Genomic DNA, 20,477 nt, shown 5'->3' on the forward strand with positions numbered 1-20,477 from the left:
TGTATAAATACATTATATACATTTAGTATGGGGTCCCTAATTTGATAAGGTTATTTTGTCATCCTGCATTCAACACTTTGTTCGTCATTTAAATAATAACTGAATTATTTAGGTATTTGAAGTGGATTTTTTAACACTACTTAGCACTACTACAGACTGTTAATTCTACAAAAGTGCATATGTATACAGCAGTCGTTACCCAGATGATCAGCTGACAGTGCTGCCATAATGACAGAAAGCATTAAAACATTTCTGACTGCTGAGTGCTGCGACTGGCCCTCAGAATCCAGAATCCCGGAGCAATACAATCTTCTGTTGTTGTATGTGAGAGAATTGGAGACTGTTTAATGTGTCTTTTTCTTTACAAATTACATAATCTCTGTATTTCTTTTGTTTAGAAAAAGTAATGCCGGTCATTACTTTTTCATTTGCATTTCATGCTTGCTGCCTTATCACAAACAAGGCTAGACATCAAAATGAATATATTTTATTAAACCAAAAAAGACGCGTGAGATCGAGAAGAGAGAAAGTAAGTTCTTCAAAAGTTAAAATCGTTTGCCTCTCTCAGATGTTCACGATACAAAAGAACATTGAGTTTTACAAAACGTTCCTTTTTATTGATTGGGGTAAATCTGAACAACCAGGCAAGAAAACTTGAGTCTTTACAGACGAACCAGAAAAAGAACAATAAATAGTCTGTTGATGAAGATAATCAGATCTTCTATAAGTACATAACACAGTATCTTGGAAGTGGCATACAGGTTTGTATTTCACTGGAAAGTCTGAGCATTGTTTGGAGTTTAATCCTGAATGCTGTTTGAATTCATTAAATGTATATTAGTTTTGTATTCCTAACCCACCCTGTCCATTCAAAATGAATACACATTTACAGTACAAAGATTTACAGCATGGGATCGAGGATAACGTCAATGGGAGCATGTCTCTGTCTCACCTAGAAGAGCAGAACAGAGGCATTGATTCATGGATCGGACAGGTACAATACAAACAGGGACATTATGTATCCTCTCGAGCCAAGGAAGCTGATCACTGAAGCACAAGGTAAAAGAATCTATTAATAAAGTAGCTTTAAATATTTTTTTTTTATTGGTTCAATTATAGGGGAATTTCCTGGCATGTAAAAATCTCATTATCATCCTTTATCTTTTAGAGGTTTGGATCAGATTCATAAAACAAATAACACTTTAAAAATAAAAATCACACACAAAACAGCACCTTTGTTTGACTGGCATTCTCACAGTTCTTCTAGTCCAGGGCGCAGGATGATGATGTCATCAGTGATGTCACTAGCAATGTTTCACATCTCTTTGTACTGTGAGGTGCCACATAGCAGCAGCGGCTAACATTGCCAACTTAAAACTTCCTATCTGTAGATGTCAAATCATTCATAAACAATCCTAATGCATACAAAAAGTTCACAATATCAGACGGCGGCTGTTCCCTCCCCCCTAACAAGGTGTCCAATAAAGAAAAGGCCTGTGTGCCTCTCTTTCCATGATTCATCACCTTATCTTTGATTTATTCTGACTCTGATCTCTCTCTCTCTCTCTCTCTCTCTCTCTCTCTCTCTCTCTCTCTCTCTCCGAGATGTTCTTATGCCCCAGTTGAGGACTTGATTTAAGTGGATGGGCCCTTCACTGTTCCCGCCTCTTGTAGTCTGGGAGAAGTGTAGGCAGAGGCTGCCAAACATGCAGCTGCTTCACAAAATCCAGGAAGTCCAGGAGGACCAGCTTTTCCGGGGCGGCCTGGCTCACCCGCTGCACCATGTGGTCCTCGTTCGCCTGGCCTACCATCACGTGCCACGCCGTCAAGACCTGGAGGACCTGTGAGAAAACAGGATGGGCTGCTGAGTAAACCAATTTGGACAATTCAGACTTAACCGGTGGACTTTGAGCTTACCTGGCAGTCCAGGAGGTCCCGGTTGGCCAGGATGTGGTCGGCCAGGATCTCCTCTCTCTCCCTTTGTACCCCTCTTTCCTGCAAAATGGAAACATGGGGATGGGATTTTAAAGTAATGAAGATGACTGACAGTATTTCACAAGAGCAAGATCTATATTTAGAAGGTTTTTTCACCTTTAAAACCAGTGTTTCCTATCTGGCCTGAGGCCCCGATCATGCCAGGAATACCACGGCCGCCTGGCAGTCCATGAGGACCCTGTGGTCCTGGAGGTCCGGGTGGTCCCGGAGGACCCGGAGGTCCCATCACACCTGCTCCACCCAGCACCGCTCTCTTGGAGCTCACCGCTACTGCTGCTAACTTCTCTGTCAGAAGAATAGAAAGCTGGAAGTTCAGTGTAAAGTGATTCAGATCAGATAAGTTGAAAAACAGTAGAGTCATTCATGCAGAACATGTTTTTGTGTCTAAAAACACAGGGTAGTGGAAGCCTAGAGCTGCAGTTTTTAAGGCTGAACTTCTTTCATCATGAACACTGTTTTTGGAACGCAATGTCATGCACAAGATGCTGCAAACATTCGTTCTTTTAACTTGAGTGTTTCTTTTTTTAGAATGCCATGTCGTGCGATACTGTGAAAGACATGAGTGCAGCAGTCAAACATGTCCTTTTCTTAATTAGAAAAACTATTGAAAAGCAGCTCAGTGAAATGTTAAACCTTGAGATGCAAGGCAGTGCAATAAAAAAATGCAAGGTCTGGAGACACATTTCTTTTCTTAAAATCTCCACTTATTTTAACTTGAGTGGCATGTTGTCCACTTATTTTAACTTGAGTATGCGGTGTCATACGTGAGACATGAAAGCAACACATTTAAGCAAATTCATATAGCATGTTTACATAGGAAAACAATGGAAAAGAAGCTCAGTGAAAAGTAAAAATGTGAGTTCTTTTTTATAGAATTCCATGATGAGGGTCATTACTACATACCACACATTTGCTTTAAAAACATAAGACATGGTCAGTGAAATGGGGAAAAGCAATCTTTTAAAAGATTGCTGCAAATGAAAAGCCCAACGGTCAAACATGTCCATCTAGCCTGTTTACACTGAAAAACAATGGGAAAGTAGAACAGTGGAATGGAAAAACATGTTATGTGTGAACAGCCCCTTATGTGCAATACTGCAAAAGACTCTAAACGTGATCGCAGAGGTTAAACACATCCATCTAGCTCATGTTTACATAGAACAACACCGAAAGAGCAGCACAGACGAATAAAAAGTGTTACGTGTGATGGAGGTGCTCAACCCCGAAAAGAATCCCTGCAAATAGTGTTGAACCTTAGCTTAGCACACAGTCACATCTCAATGGGTGTCCTGCAATATTGGGTAAATATCAGAGGTGGACATTCATCTGTTGACCAGTTCTCGAAGTGTCACACTGACCAAATCTCCACATCTAATCAATTTTCCAATGGGGAATGAGAGAGAAATCCTTCCCCTCGCTTCAGGTGAGCGTGTGTGTGTGTGTGTGTGTGTGTATAAGCGAAGGTAAGTGTGCAACCGCAGGCTGAAAGGCTGAGGGATTACATTGTGTGAAATGGTGGGAGCCAGCGGAGGTTATCACGGGCCGGTTCAGGTCATCTCTCTCTTGCAAAATAGGCGATCAGAGAGCACACAGACTGACAATCCCAGAGAAAACAAAACTGTGTGCTAGTCTATTCTGAACAGCAGATACACAGCTGCAGACTACACAGTCCACAGTGTTTGGCAGGAAAGCTGTCCCCGAGGAGTGATGAGTTGCACGTTTCGAAATACATTTCGATGGATGAAAAGCGAAGGTAAGTGTGCAACCGCAGGCTGAAAGGCTGAGGGATTACATTGTGTGAAATGGTGGGAGCCAGCGGAGGTTATCACGGGCCGGTTCAGGTCATCTCTCTCTTGCAAAATAGGCGATCAGAGAGCACACAGACTGACAATCCCAGAGAAAACAAAACTGTGTGCTAGTCTATTCTGAACAGCAGATACACAGCTGCAGACTACACAGTCCACAGTGTTTGGCAGGAAAGCTGTCCCCGAGGAGTGATGAGTTGCACGTTTCGAAATACATTTCGATGGATGAAAAGTACTGTGTACGATTTAAGTAAGATTTAGCAGCCATCTTCCTGATACACTGATCGCAGCTGTTCAGAGAAAGTACAGTTATTGTTATTCACCTTGAAGCATCTTCAGGACTACGTCAATGAGGTGCTGATCTGTAGCATCACGACCCTGGAAAGCGAAATCATAAAAATGAGGAAAACACACATTAAAGTATTTTCTGCAAGTGTTTTTATATTGTGCTGAGCGCTGCATGCTATATTGCAACCTGTCTGGCTGTTGTAACACTTTCGCTTTGTTGTATTGGAGGCAAAAAATGCTGAACGGAATGTTTTTGGGTAATGTAGGTTGGGATTTATGTGCTGGAAACTGTTCTTGAGGTTTTGTTGATGCTGTTCAACACTCACAGATGGTCCTTGTATTCCTGGCATCCCTGGAACTCCTCTTTCTCCGTGCAGGCCACGTGAACCAGGTAAGCCTGGAGGACCCTGGTCTCCTGGTTTACCCGGATCTCCAGTAGGGCCGTTGTGCCCTGGGTCACCAGTAACACCTTGCTGTTGATAGAGAAGGCAGTAATTAAGAAATATAGAAACTGGGATGTTCAGTATTATTTTATAGGATGATGCTGAAGTTAAATCATTACCCTAGGGGTGAAATATGTCATTTCTTTGTCACTAGTGCTACCCATTGAAATAGCAAAAATAATGAAAATATGAGTGATACAGTACTTCCCATTTTTCCCCTTTTTTATGCAAAATATTACAAAGCCAATATTTATTACAAAGCCGATAATAACAATTAATAATAAAACAGATACTTTTTTTTGCACAATTTACAGTAAAAAAAATAAATAAATAAATAAATAAATAAAAATAAAAACATTAATCTGGTAGAACAAACCTTGTTCCATGCCAGAGTTTTGGGCAGAAGAATAATAAGTCTGAGCAAGCTCATACGGATGATTGTTACCAAACAGTTTCCCTGAACATGCCCCACAAACCAGTGCTATTTTAGCATTATTAAAATACTGTTAATATACTTAATAAATTGTTTTTTTTTTTTTTTTTTTAATTAATAAAGGATTTTATTGTTTGCTACATTTGTTAATATTTTGAATTACCTTTTTTATTTTTCAGCTTTTATCTTCTTTTAGTTTATGTTTTAATATTTTTATGTGCTTTTGTCATTTTTATTAGTTCAGTACTTCTATTAAGATTTTATTTATTTTATTTCAGATTTAGTTTTAGTAATTTTATATTTTCACATATTTCAGTTAGTTGCCAAGGCAACATTTCATATTCATTTTCATTATTTATTTATTTAGCTATTTATTTATTTATTTTTTTAAGTAAGTGTTAAAGGTTTTTTTATGTAATTATATTTGATTTGATTTCATCTTTATTTCAGTTAAGGAAAATAATTTTGAATCATTTAAATGTAATTTTAATTAACAATGACAACAATGCCATAAATGCCATCTTCCATCTTTAGGACAAAAAAAGTAGTCCTGCCCATAACTCAAAGGTTCACACATCAGAATGGCTTGTTTAAATATGCTCATAAAACTGAGACAGCAAAAAGTATTCTAAAATTAAAATAAAAACGGACACAATTCGCCTTTCTCATGTCCTTCGGCATTGTAAAACAATCTAACTAAATAATGTATTTCACCTGGCATTATCTGTGCTCTTCACACTGTCCTTACCTGTCCCTTAGATCCGGGCTCCCCAGATTGTCCCTGTTAAGACAGAGAGAGACGCAGTTTCAAGATGAACAGAAGTCCTTTGGAACCAATCTATTACATAAATGTATCAGACTATGGCCTTATTTACCTTCTCTCCTTTCTCCCCAGCCAATCCCTCTACACCAGGATCACCCTGTGAAAGAAGCAGGTGATATCCATCAACGTCACCTTCAGTCGTTATCTTTTATGATGTGGACTGTGATGTATGGTTTCTATTTCACTCCATAAATACGTGCATGCATTTATCTGAGGGTGTACTCACAACATCTCCCTTTGATCCCACTTTGCCTTGGAATCCCTGTAAGGAGATGCAATTGTACATCAGACATCTCTCAGTGTCAGCCCTAATGGTTGAGACGCATGGAATTTATTGGTGGTAATATCTTACTTTACCGTAAACTCTCTGAGCACATTAAATCAGCTGGCTTTTACTTCCAATATTCAATGTATTAAACAGCAAGGATATCATAGATTAAAGGACAACAAACATTAAAGTGTCCATAAGAGTATATTTCAAACTGAACTGAGGGGTATTATTTGGAAACATGGACATGAATTATCTAAGTGCATAGATGTCCTCCAGTGAAAAAAATCCAATCATGAGTGAAGACTGCCCCCATGTGGTCAACAGGTCAACAGAGTTTAAACAGGAAGAAAGTTCATTTACCCTTAATTACTGTTTATATGGTCACAAACCTTGTCACCCTTGGTTCCAGTTAGACCCTGAGCACCTGGGACACCCATGGGTCCCCTCTCTCCCTTACTGCCCTGCAGGTACAACAGAGAAGACCAGTGAAGGATTGAAATAGACCAATTATAAATACATATATATGGATCCCACATTTTTCTAAGCAATGAATTCTCATCAGTTTTTCATTACATTTCTTGTATATATTGTGTTGATAGGATAAGTATTTAAAAAAACAGTGACAATTTATTTGTAACTTTTTTGTATAATGCATTATAAAGGCATTCATAATCTATGTTGCAGAGCATACATAATTGTAATCAAAATAAAAATGCATTCCTATTTGCGGATTGCTTACTACATCTGAAATAGTATGTTGTGTTTTATTGCATTGTGCTTTCTAAGGGGTGCAATCATAAAAAGTATTATAATGTATTTTAACTGTGCAATTATTCATGGGACCATACAAGTGCCTTATAAGGGATTATTAATGCATTACAAATACTGTAATAATGCATTATATAAAAATATAATTCATAGATAAAGTCATTGTATATAAAGACTTCCAGTGTTACCTAATATATTTTTATAATTATTATACATTTTATACATATTTTATAGACTCTATAGATGTTTTTGAAATGTATTTTGTACAGTTTCTTCTTCTATTATTTATTATTGTTTGTTTTAATTTTTGTTTAAAAAAAATTGATCTTCCCCAATATCTCCAGGGTTTCTGAGCCTGGAAACCCTGATTATAGCAGAAATTAATAAATATATGAAAATAAATGTCTGAAAAATAAAGAAACTTACAGGCAAGCCAACAATACCAGGAGGCCCAACTGGTCCTCTTTCGCCCCGGTCACCCTATTGAATAAGAACCGAAAAGTTAAGAAAAGAGAGCTTCCTTTAAAGTTAATGAAATGAAATTTGTAAATGGGGATAGCCACTGACCTTTGGTCCTGGGACTCCCTCCATGCCAGGTCCACCTGGAGGACCAGGCTCTCCCTAAAAGAACGAGAAACATAATGAGAAGCCAGAAAAAGCTTTTGGATTATGTATAAAACTGTCCTTGAATGATGTGACATACTTGAGGTCCTGGAAGACCTTGCATTCCCATCAAGCCTCTGGGTCCTGGCTCACCCTAAACTCAAAATGGAACACATAAATTATTGAAAGGGGTGGAATGATGCACTAATGGATAGAATAGTATCAACAGACATCCAAAAACTAGTATGGTTCCACAAAAACTATGTACGCATTCATAAAATAACTGCATGATCTCACCTTAACACCCATTTCCCCCTTGCCTCCGGGCATACCAGGCAAACCCTAAAAAAAATATGAAGAATTGCATGGAGAATGAATGTAGTGACCCCTGCAGACCTCCGTGAAGAGCTTCATGTCTGTCCTCTACTCTGTGCTGATATCAGAACAAGGCTGCAATAACTCATCCTGTTAGTGAGGCTGCTTGTATTATGGCTTGCACAGTTACGTTGTTAAGTTTTGTATCATAACCAGCACACTCCATTACCCCAAGTCACCAGGAGAGTCATGTTTGATGATGATGAATAGTAAATAGCACGAACAATTTCAAGGTGGTTTAGGCTCTAAAATAGTCAGGGCAAGAATGTCACGCTGGGACTGTAGACAGAAAATACACTACACTTTTTACTTTTTTTTTACCTTAAATCACCCTCATTTCACAAAGGGAACACAATGGACAGATGTGAGGAAGATGGGAAAGGGTTCCTTGCACATCTAATGCAGATTTTGCATCGAAAAGATAATGAAGTATGAAATTCTACTTACAGGGTCTCCCTGGAGACCAGGAGCTCCAGGTCTTCCATTTTGTCCCGTAGCACCCTAACAAAAAAAAAAGTACAAGACAGTGCAGCATTCATGAATTTAATATATATATATATATATATATATATATATATATATATATATATATATATATATATATATATATATATATATATATATATATATATATATATATATATATATATATTTTTTTTTTTTTTTTTTTTTTTTTTTTTTTTTTTTTTTTTTTTTTTCATATATTATATCATCATCATCATTTTATTAGACATGGTTAGGGATAGATAGATAGATAGATAGATAGATAGATAGATAGATAGATAGATAGATAGATAGATAGATAGATAGATAGATAGATAGATAGATAGATAGATAGATAGATAGATAGATAGATAGATAGATAGATAGATAGATAGATAGATAGATAGATAGACTGATTTAATCCATACCTTTATTCCCGGGATGCCAGGAGTTCCATCTTTTCCATCAATTCCTGGAAGACCCTGACAATGCACATTAATCAAAAGATTAAGAGCCTAAGATTAGGGGCCTGTTTTAAATTGCATTCAGATTAGCCAGATCCTTTCTTACGTTCTCTCCCTTCTTTCCGACCACTCCCTGAGGCCCTCGTATACCACTCTCTCCCTACGGGAACAACAGCAGGAATTAATAGATAACTTGATGAAAAGTTTGATAAATGAACATGTAGAAGGACAAATTTACATTTACATTTAATCATTTAGCAGACGCTTTTATCCAAAGCGACTTACAAATGAGAACATTAGAAGCAGTCAGGTCAACAAGAGAACAACAACAGTATACAAGTGCCATGACATCAAATTAATGATGTAATAAATGTGAATAATATTAGTAATACTTACCATGTCGCCTTTGTCACCAGGCTCTCCAGGTGGTCCTTGGGGTCCCTCTTCACCCTGTATTGCACAGTAAGATTATAATTTTGATGTATTTTTTTGTCAGTTATGAAAATGAAATATTTTCGTACAAAACTTGCAGACTCACAGGGCGTCCAGGGATGCCGATCGGTCCTGAAATTCCTTTATAACCACGTGGTCCCTGTCACAGAGGTTGTGAATCACAAAGTCATTAAAATTCAGTCTGTGGAGATCTGCAGTCTTACAAAAGCAATTGAAGTTGTGCAATGTTTGTGTACATTCCACTGGGTTTGGTTCAGAATATAATAAAACACGTGTATGCAAATCTATCGATTCGTACAGTTCTGTGGGGAAGCTAAAATAAGCTGTATGCGCTTACATTTAAAACAGCCTGGCAAAATAATTGTCTCATCTCACACACAAAGACTGTGTAATGGTATTAGCCACAGACTTAATGGACCAAATCTGCACAGCCTCAGCTGTCAATATGCTAAATGTGTATTATTTATAGTCATGTCTTTAACTCCGAGACGGATCGAATGTTGTCCTCATCTCCTATATGTTCTCCACTGTTATTTTATTATTAATTAAATACTGTGATAGAATTTCTGAAAATTTTACATTAAATTCTGATTGTTATATGTTATATATTGTTATATATATTGTTATATATATAATTCTAATTTGAATGTTTTAGCTTTAATTAATTTTTATATAAATTTTAGTTTTAATAATTTACTGCTTTATCTTAAACGTATTCTATTTCAGTTCATTGCCAAAGCAACATTAAAGTTTTTAACTTTAGGTTTTCCATCTAATATTTATATTCTATGTTATTGCAGCTTTATTTCACTTTTTTTTAAAGTTATAGTTTTTTAGTTAACAGTAGTAAAACTGATGTTGTCAACTGCCCCTTCATATATCTCCTCAGACCAGTCAAAATCATATTTTGTGTATCCATAAAGAGATGAAGAGTAATATTTTGGGAACTGTGACTCACCGTCCCGCCTTTGGGCCCCACCATTCCTGGATACCCTCTCAGACCCTGTGGACCCTAAAGTTATTGTGGTAGAGCAGATATTTTATTTCACAGTCGATCTTAGGACCTTAATAAAAGGTAGTGCTAAAATGACTTGCCATGATGTAACAGCAACAGAGGCTTACATTATAAAATAGCCAAAGTCAAACCAGGACAGAAATAAATACATTACTGGAGGGCCTGGTATTCCTTGTTCACCGGAGATGCCGACTTCACCCTTTGTGCCCTAAGGATGAGAATACAAGGATGAAACGGATACTTACCTTCTGAAGAAAAAATAATAGCTAATGGCCCTTAGTCTTTCTTTTATTTTGGGATATTATGTGGTTTGTCGCTTTATGACACTGTGGCTAAAATTATTTTTAATATACATGACGATTTTGTTCTGAATTTCAATTTTAAAGTCAACACTTCCCAAAGACTTATAACTAGAGCTTGGACAGTCATGCTCTGCATTATGGGTAAATCCGCTCTGTCCCTGTAGTCCACTGTAATGTCCTTGTAGGAATCATTAAGTCTGATTAATACACAACGCAGTAACTTCTCAGTACCTTCCAGCCCCCCTTCTCCTTTCATCTGGGTCAATGAGTTCTGTCTGTGACTCACGCTCAGATTAGAGGCAGTTATATGCCTTGAGGGGCTCCATTAACACATAATCTTGCTCTGCTGATGGACACTGTGTTTTGGGTGAGATACTGGGGCACCTCAAAGCATGATCTGGATGCTTCATAATAAACAGGGTTAAGTTAACTTTACCAACCAATCAGTATGTTTTGTTCTTCTCTGCATTTTACACATTATGAGAGATTTAAGAGGTTTAAAGTTGTAAGGGGACGTCTTTCGCGTCATTTAATCATTCGGAAAGGTGCTCACATGCGCCCCTTTGTGGTTACAAAGTGTACACACCATAACATCAATAATGTTTTAGCAGACTAAAAAAAATAACAAATGAATGTACAAATGAAAATTTTAATTTTAATTTACATTTTATTATTATTATTATTATTATTATTATTATTAGTGTTGTTGTGGTTGTGATGGTAACACTTTACTATAAGGTTCCATTAGTTCACATTTAATGTATTGACTAATATTAACCAACAATGAGCATTGCATTTGTTGCAGTATTTAATAATATTTGTTAATGTTATTTAATAAAATTATAACTGTTCATTGTTTGTTTACTTTAGCTCAGGTTAATCAAATAATATTAACTGATACAACTTGTTTTTAATAATGTTACTGTTAAAATTACATTAACTAAGATTAATGCTTTAGAAGAATATTGTTAGTTCATGTTAACTAATGTAGTTAAGCAATATTACGAAATGGAACATTATTGTAAGTGTTATTATTTTTATTATTAGTAGTAGTAGTATTGTGTGTGTGTGTGTGTGTGTGTGTGTGTGTGTGTGTGTGTGTGTGTGTGTGTGTGTGTGTGTGTGTGTGTGTGTGTGTGTGTGTGCAATTGTTGTTGTTATTATTATTATTATAACATACATCATCAGAAAGAAAAAAAAAACATACCACTCTTCCGATGCTACCTGGATCTCCCAATACCCCAGAGCGACCTTTATGTCCCTGTGATTAAAATAGTTTCATGATCAGTCATTAAATACTACCACTTTGTAAAATATTTTAGAAATGCTGATTGGTCATTTCACGTACAGGTATAATATCAACTATGATGCAAAATGCTTGTGCAGACATAGTGTAAGGAGTAACATAAGTTTATGTGTGTAACACAGTATGTGTGTGTGTGTGTGTGTGTGTGTGCCATATTACAATAAAGCACTCAAGGCTGGGACATTTTGTAAATGCAGCTATGGGGAAAGTGGTTGCAGGCCTTTGAAATATCCTTTAACAATAGGCATATTAATTCACAACAAAGACATTTGAGAAAGTATAAAAGGTTAACTTACTGACCTTCACTCCCTGTAGGCCCTGAGGACCTTTTGGCCCAGGTGGACAGTTGGTTGGACACTAGAACACACATCGGCAACATCAGATTAAAAAAGTGTAACATTGTAGATAACACAGGCTAAACAATCAAAGGTTTGTTTAATTCAAACCATCACGGCTGGGTTAAAAAGTGCGTTAAGGCCTTGGAATATTTTTTTTTATTATATTTATTTATTTTTTTATACTCATTATATTTTATACTCATTATTTATTTTTTTATAGATCTCAGACCACCAGCCCTCTAATTACAGTAAATGGATGCTAAGGATTGATCCAGATCCAGACTCCTGGCAGACTGAAACCCGCTCTGCTTCTTGATCCAGAGAGGTGCTAATGGGCAGAAACCTTCGACGGCACCCATTTAATTAAGCTTATTAGGAAAATTTATGAACACTGTGATCAATAAGGGGTGTGTAAGGTCTAACAGGACAAACTCTGAGAGAAACCAAATACAGAGAAGGGCTGATTCTGATAGGCCAAATATAAGAAGAAAGCCAGGAGAAAGATATAGTTAAGGTATAAATATGAGCCGTTTGGAAGATGAGTAATGTACAGTGTAGGACTGTAGGATTATTTGTGGGCACCCTACCCAAATAAATCATTGTGAATGACAACACATTAAATGAATCAACTTTACAACCACATTTTCAACAACAGCTTTTGTATATGAATATTTTCAAACTTACTCCAAACGAATTATGTTGTTTTATACTATAAATAGTAAATATGAAAATACAGAAATATTATCATAATATAATATTTAGAATTAAATGTATCACTATCATGCAGACATCACCTTACCTGTAAGTCAGCACTGCCTTCCTCTAAACCCAGAAACTTCCCTGGTGGACCCTGAAAATGACAGTGAGATAAGAAAAACTGAGAAAATGGATATAAATGCAGGTGGCTGGGAAGAAAGTAATACAGTTCTAAATCAGATCCCAAATGGATGCCTTCAAATAAAATGAAATAAAGCAGAAAATGAAATAAAATGTATGCTTGGAATTGCAGTAGTTATGAGATGAGATGTCATTTCATTGTTCTGATTCATTTTCAGCCCTACAGCTTTATACATAGAATTGGATTTTGTGGTTTGACTTGAGAAGACTACATTTCAAAGTGCAGTAAATGAAACATTCTGTCACTTACTGGCTTTCCTGGATGTCCGGGTATTCCTGGAGGACCAGGACTTCCCATGTCACCCTGTGGTATGAGAGTTTGAGTTCAAGTGGGCATCAGTTCAGCAGTACATTTAATGAGTGAGATTTTTTTTTTTTTTTTTACTATTCAATCTACAGCAAAAACAATTGTCTTAGCTAGTATCAAAGGTTAAGTATAAACAGCATTCTTAACCATGAAAGATCTGGATACTGTCGTGTTGTTACGAAGATATATATTCAAATGAGTCCCACCTTTGACCCAGTAGGCCCAATTTGTCCAGGAAGCCCAATGGTGCCTGCTGCTCCCTGTAATGATATAATGAGCAGTAAAATGTATACACTTGTTTATTAATCTGATACATTAGTAAGAGTGTGCTGTCGAATCTAAAACCAGACAAAACCTCTGTGGGCTAAGATCCCAGAAGGATTCAGAAGTTTTTTTATGGTTTGTATTGTAAAAACGTTTTTTTAAACAAACAGTTTAGGTGCACCAGATATTTTCACTGAAACTGTATGTGAGAAAAACAAATCACTATGGTTATATATGATTATAATTAAACAATCAGTTCAAGTCAAGTCTGCTTTATTGTCAATTCTTCCACAGTACATACATAGAGAATCGAAATTGCGTTACTCTCAGACCCCTGGTGCCTACAGATAACACTAACAGTGGAGCCTAAAAATATAGATCAAATATAAAATATAAGATACAGCTATACAATAAGGGAATGTAAAAAAGACATAAAATAAATATAATAATAATAACCATGAAAGATGTGGTTTATATAATGACAGTAATATAATAAACAGAATAATTCCAAGAGGTTCTTTGCACCATCAGTGCTCAGGCCCTAAATAAAAGAAGTCCTAAATAAAATAAGTTAAATAAGGGAAAGCGAATTAAGGAAATTAAAGGTCCCATGACATGAAAATTTCACTTTCTGAGGTTTTTTAACATTAATATGACTTCCCCTAGCATGTATGTGGTCCCCAAGTTTCTAAAAATTTTAATCGGTGTAAATCGATATTTTACTATCTTCCTCTGCCTTTGAGAAAACGGAAGCTCAAACAGGCTGATCTGGAATCTCCTCTTTGTGACGTTGTAAAGAGAAATGTTACCTCCCCTTTCTCTGCTTTGCCCGCCCAAATATTGACATATAATTCAGTCGCAATGTCAGCACAGGCGTTACAAACAGACTTTTATGATATGGATTCGACAGCACCGGCACAAACAGTGAGTAACAGTGTTTATTAATGCCTGATCTGTGATCAGTGGTTTCTGATGTGTAGTTAATCATTCAAGTTCACACAGACTTTCTTTCTAAATCGTTTAATACTGTTTATGCATCAGTGAATCAAGCCAGTGACTAAACGATCAACTTCACGTTGTTTCTCTTAGTAGCATGAAACAAATCTGTTATTTAAATTGTGATTTAACTACAGAGAGCGATCAAAGAACGCTCCCTTTTTTTCGGAGCTCTCACACATCGCGAGTATATCTGCACACTTGCCTAAACTGCCGTTACAATGAATGACGCTGTTATGCTGCACAACAAAGCTCTTACTGTATTCATGTGTTTGCTGTTAGTTGTGGTGAAAGCATTTTGTGAGAGAAAACGTGTTGCAATAATGACGAGATGACTGCATTCACGCGATAAACAGACCCTGTCTACTCAATGCTGCTCATCACTGCAGCCTTTCATGTGATGGGAAAAGATCGAAAAAATAATTATATAATCAACAAATCCACGATTCGTTAATCTCGACAGCTGTGGTATATATATATATATATATATATATATATATATATATATATATATATATATATATATATATATTGAGAGGGGTCCACATGTAATGCGCATTTCAAATGCAAAGATGTCAGCCAATCACAACAGTTGTCGTTTCCTCGGAGTCTCACAGCAGACACGCCCCTTCAAACAGAGCATTCAAGCCAGAGGGCTAATATCAGGATATAAAAAATGCTTTTTATTTCTAAATTTTAAATGTAAAAATCATACTAACAATATAAGTACACCTAAGGAAACATTAAAAAGCATTTAAAGAAAAGGAAATAATCCATGTCATGGGACCTTTAAATAGATTATGAACTAGGTTACTTACAGGAAGTCCAGGCAGTCCAGGTCCCTAAAGGTAAAAAGAAAATAAAAAAATTAGCAAACAGATCTTGATTGTAGTCCATTACTACTGGAATACAATGCCTTGTGTCCTTAGAAGTACTAAAACACCAAAAATCAGGAATTGTAATATTTTTGTCCAATATCATCTGTTGAATAACTGGGGTAGCTGCAGGTGGTGGTCTCACACAATTATTTTTTGTTCAACAAATTCATAACATATTTTTTATACTTACAGGTCGCCCTGGTGGTCCACTAGACCCTGGCTGACCCTGTGAAAATCAATAAAACATGTGAAATTAGATGCATTCCATTCTTATACACTTCTAGAATAACAAGGACTGAAAAGATTATATGTTATTCATAATATTCTCAATATGCCTAGATGATATTCACGTTATTCATAATATTCAGTTGTTGCCCTCTATCATCACTTGTTAAACATTAAATTATATATTATGTGCATTTGTTGGCCAAATGATGATCTGCATGAATATACATTGTGTGAACTCTGCATCCATTAAGAAAAAAACAAATGATTTCCTGACCTTTGGTCCAGGATTACCATGAGGGCCCCTCTCACCCTTAGCACCAATCAAACCCTGGAGACATAACAGAGATAAACAAGCCTCCTGAATAATAATCAGACAGTAACTATTTATATGGAATCATACACTGGGTCATGTTAACACGTCTAAGGTGATGTGAAATGTTAAGCAGGTCATTTATAAGCAGAACGTCTATAGTAATATGTAAAGATCTATGTGCATACACTCATTAATTGTCAAAACTTTTTAAAAATACATTTATACACTGATAGGTCCTCAGATTAACAATCTAATAGAGAGGGCGGGGGGGCAGAGACAGAAAACAAAAAAATAGGGATTGACATTCCAGATCAGATTAACCAGAAAATCCAATTAGGAATGTTTGCTTCCTAGCATGTGACTGAGAAAGTGTTGCTCATTAGGACTAACATCTCATTTCTCAGTCTCATGCCAACACTTCAGAGTGGAGGTGTGAATAACCTCCACCAGAACATGATTCAAATGCCATTGCTCATTACAAAACAAATGCAATGATTGAAAATGAGATTTAGCTCCAGTTTTGCTTTGTTTTTATTTAAATGAGAACTTGACAGGATACTGAAATATGCATTATTATTCACCTCCAAATGACTTATTTAGGGATAATCCCCCCCCCCCCCAACTAAATTATGACTGATCAATAACCTCATGAAAGTTCATAATTGTAATTCCTTAATTGTAGGTGTCACTCACATCAATGCCATCCTCCCCTGGAGATCCATCAGGACCAGGCTCACCTGACTCTCCCTTTTGACCCTGTGAAGTGGTTCACACATGACAAACACTCTCAGTTATTGGAGTATGATTTTAATACAACATTTTGAATGGTAGTGTAAATATATAAATATGAACAGTGGGTACTACTTACTGGTGGTCCAGGTGGTCCAGGACGACCCTTTTCACCCTGTAAATTAGGGTAAAAAAAAAGACACATGAGCAAAGACAACCAATGTAAAGCATGGGGACAAATTACACACACACACAACAGTTGACTCTATAGTAAAGATAATTATCACTAAAATTTAATGGCACTAATAATTAAGTTTTTTTTTTTTTTTTCTAAAGAAAAAAATATAACAACAACAACACTGCATTAAAGTATAAGCATGATATCATGAACCTATTAAACATAACTCATAACCTCAAATTCTCACAGCCTCTGCTAAATGTAGCATGTTAACACATGTCTATGTGGTTTTACAATGTCAAAGAAATGTCTAAAAATAAAATGTAAATAAATTATATGTATAACTCCACCAACAATAACTTCTTCTCCACCATGACCCATTCATAAGCTCAGATTTATAGTATTTTCCGTTGGGTGTCATAATTCTATATATAATAACTACTATAAGAATATGTTGATGAATATATTTATATTTCTGTATGCATTTATCACTAATTATGACAATAAAATCGAAATATCCTGGAATAATAGAGTTTATGAAGGAACATGGGGGATCCTGTTTCTGTTTTTGCTATGCAGTGGATCAGTCTGAGTGTCTTTACTGATTCCAGCCTGGGACACAACTGTACCAAATAATCAACATCTAGTAGCCATCTCTCAGTATGGGGAAGATTCAACCTCTAACAGAACCTTTTTGTGTGATTGTTTTTATTTCTTGCGCCCTCTGTTGGCAAGATTTTGGTAGTGAAGATGAATACAGAGCTCCTGAAACAAGGTGCACAATGACTGTCTGTGTACCAGCTCGACCTGTGGTGCAGCCAGGCGGCTCCTATACTCACATCAATGCCGTCAGAGCCGGGAGTTCCAGCGGGGCCAGGGGGACCAAGGGGCCCCTGCGGTCCGGGTGGACCGGTCTAAAATGAAACACATGAAAACAGCCAACTGTATGCAATTGATTATATTATATGTTTTAATTCAGAATTATTTAAAATGAATATTGTTGACGATAATTACTGGCAGTTACATTTTTTTCATAACATTTTAAGTGAATTTTTTGTTTAATTTCAGCTTTATTTCTATTACTGAAGAAAGAAAAAAAAAAGATGTGTACTATTGTTTTAGTTAACAATAACAACACTGCCTCAGACATGGTTAAATATTTACATTTGATAGACAGAACAAGGTTTATGATGAAAAATAAATTAAAGGCAGAGGCTGTGCAATCAGGGTATCCGGGGTGGGAAAAGAGAGGCTGGGAATGTTTCCACAGACCCTCCCCCATTCAGCATCAAAGATACATCTATTTTGCAATGCATTACTTGATAAGGTGGTTGACTCAAAATGAATGCACATTCATTTAATGCATTGCATTTCATGCATATGAGCTGCATGCAAGCATTGGACTGAGTTGGTCCTTCTAAATGTGACAAGTATGTGTTATTCTGCTGAGAGCAGTTTCAGGTTCTGTCTGTTTGGATATCAGCTTCTGGCAGCAGTGTATTTTCAATGGCCTCTTTGTACTCGCTCCTTTCTACCTTCTCTTCTCTCTACATTTGTCTTACGTTCACTTTCATCTTCATATTTTATTCATTTCATTTACTGAACTAAATAGTTTGAGCTTTCAGAATCAAAAGATAACACTGACTGAAAAGGAAAAAAAAAGAGTATATTTTTAAATACCAGGCCTCTTGTATCTGCATGCTGTAGAAAGCAATATAATCCATTTGGATAAACTGTCAGAAGATCAAACAACTAAAAAGCCTAACTTTATCAAAAGTCTTCAGTATACATGTAATCTAACCAAACTTATGAACTAACTACATGAATTTCATTTAAATTAACTTCATCTATTGGCATTTTGACTGACAATCCAGTCCAATCCATACAGTGAATCATTTCTAAATCCATAAGATGTTCTCCAAGATGCACGATCTCATCCTCAAGATCATCCAGCACCAAGAAAAAGTAGTTAACCACAGCCAAACTCACCACTTGTGATAAAGCCAAGCAGAGTGCCTGCAACAGAACCAAGCTTCTGAAGATGATGAAGAATCTAGCCATGGTGAAGAATCGCTATTCAATTGTCCCAGCGGTTCCTCCAAACCTTGCCACCCTCTCTCCTGGCTTCTCAGCCCAGGATGGTGGATCCAGGGAAAAGAAAGGTGTGTGTATGTGAATGTGTGTGTGTGTGCTGCCCAGGACAGGGAAGAAAAACACAGTGGCAGGGACCTGAGGGGAGGAATGAGAGAGGTGTAACCCAGCCCTACAGCCAGCCCCTGAGAACTCAGGGAGCTTAGAGAAACCAACGCAATGAGGACCAGACAAACCTGAGAAGCCATCACACGCGTGGAAGGCGGAGACTTCTGCTGATTCTCCATGCATTCACTAGAGCTCTAGAACTCGAACTGGACACAGCTGCTTTTGTGTGTTTCTCAAGCCCCCTTTTCTGAATACCTCAATAGATTGTTGAATATGTACGCAGCTTCTGGACACTGGAATGTTTGTTTTTGAGGCTAAATAAACAGATGTTCAGGTCTGCATTAGGAGGTTTGGACATGTAGTCCTAAAAAGTACAACACCAGAAACTTATCTTAGGCATTTTTTGCTACAACATTTAACTAGCAGGTGATTTGAGCTCAATGTGATTTTTAATGGATGTGTGAAGTCAAATCCCCACTTGTGAACAGTGGTTCACAAAGTCTAATGACAAATGTCCAAAACCAACGTAATTTCATCTATTGTAAACATTATAGGCAAGATGTCACACTTTTTAATATTTCTCAGGGTGGATTTATAAAAAAATAAAATACAATAAAATAAAATATAACTAACTAACTAAATAAAATATTACAGGTCAAACACATTAATATATATATATAAATATATATATATATATATATATATATATATATATATATATATATATATATATATATATATATGTTTAAATTGTAGTAATTTTGTTGTGTTTTTGTAATATTTTAGTTTAAACATTTCTAGTTTTTATTCATTTTTATTTCAGTTTTTATTTTTTCAGTAACTTAAAACTAAACATTTAATTTAATTTAATCACCACCACAGCAGCATGTCTAATCTTCATTCAGTTTATTTTGTTTTTAATCTCATGTTTCTATTGTATTTTATTTCAGTTTTATTTCAATTAACAAAAATGTTTCAATAGTTTTTTCAGCTGTAGTTTTTGTTAATGATAACAACACTGATATGGAATGAGCTGTGATAGTGAGATCTGCCACTGAATAATAGGCCTATATTATTTTGCCCTTTTAAACCAAATGTAAACACTAAATAATAATAATAATAATAATAATAATAATAAATGTACACAAACATTGTAATTAATACATTTTAAAATACATATGCTTCAAACCTTTTTGTTAAAATCTGTATTTGTCTTGCCTCACTGGCAGCTAGGCCTAAAACTGTTGATAAAAGAAGCACACAATTCAATGTTTTTAGTGTTTAACACTAATTGTGAAAACAGTACAAAACCACTGAAGATGG

The 20,477-nt window shown here is 36.1% G+C and overlaps 1 protein-coding gene across 1 annotated transcript; it reads right to left on the minus strand.

The window, feature by feature from the left end:
• Positions 1-1,565: 1,565 nt before the first annotated feature.
• On the minus strand, positions 1,566-19,373 carry LOC132104294 (collagen alpha-2(IX) chain-like). Its single transcript, XM_059509665.1, has 33 exons — positions 19,283-19,373; positions 18,945-19,184; positions 17,795-17,869; positions 16,917-16,952; positions 16,742-16,804; positions 16,010-16,063; positions 15,698-15,733; positions 15,448-15,471; positions 13,576-13,629; positions 13,313-13,366; positions 12,965-13,015; positions 12,128-12,184; positions 11,729-11,782; positions 10,374-10,427; positions 10,163-10,216; positions 9,290-9,343; positions 9,148-9,201; positions 8,858-8,911; positions 8,716-8,769; positions 8,252-8,305; positions 7,727-7,771; positions 7,530-7,583; positions 7,394-7,447; positions 7,253-7,306; positions 6,448-6,519; positions 6,014-6,049; positions 5,840-5,884; positions 5,713-5,745; positions 4,415-4,561; positions 4,124-4,178; positions 2,092-2,280; positions 1,918-1,995; positions 1,566-1,841 (listed from the first exon to the last, which is right to left on the minus strand). Exons 2-33 carry the CDS (start codon positions 19,014-19,016, stop codon positions 1,636-1,638), a joined length of 2,076 nt encoding a protein of 691 aa, XP_059365648.1. The 5' UTR covers positions 19,017-19,184; positions 19,283-19,373; the 3' UTR covers positions 1,566-1,635.
• Positions 19,374-20,477: the final 1,104 nt, after the last annotated feature.

Source organism: Carassius carassius, chromosome 25 (assembly GCF_963082965.1).
Source record: "Carassius carassius chromosome 25, fCarCar2.1, whole genome shotgun sequence".
In the NCBI taxonomy this organism is placed as follows: domain Eukaryota; kingdom Metazoa; phylum Chordata; class Actinopteri; order Cypriniformes; family Cyprinidae; genus Carassius; species Carassius carassius.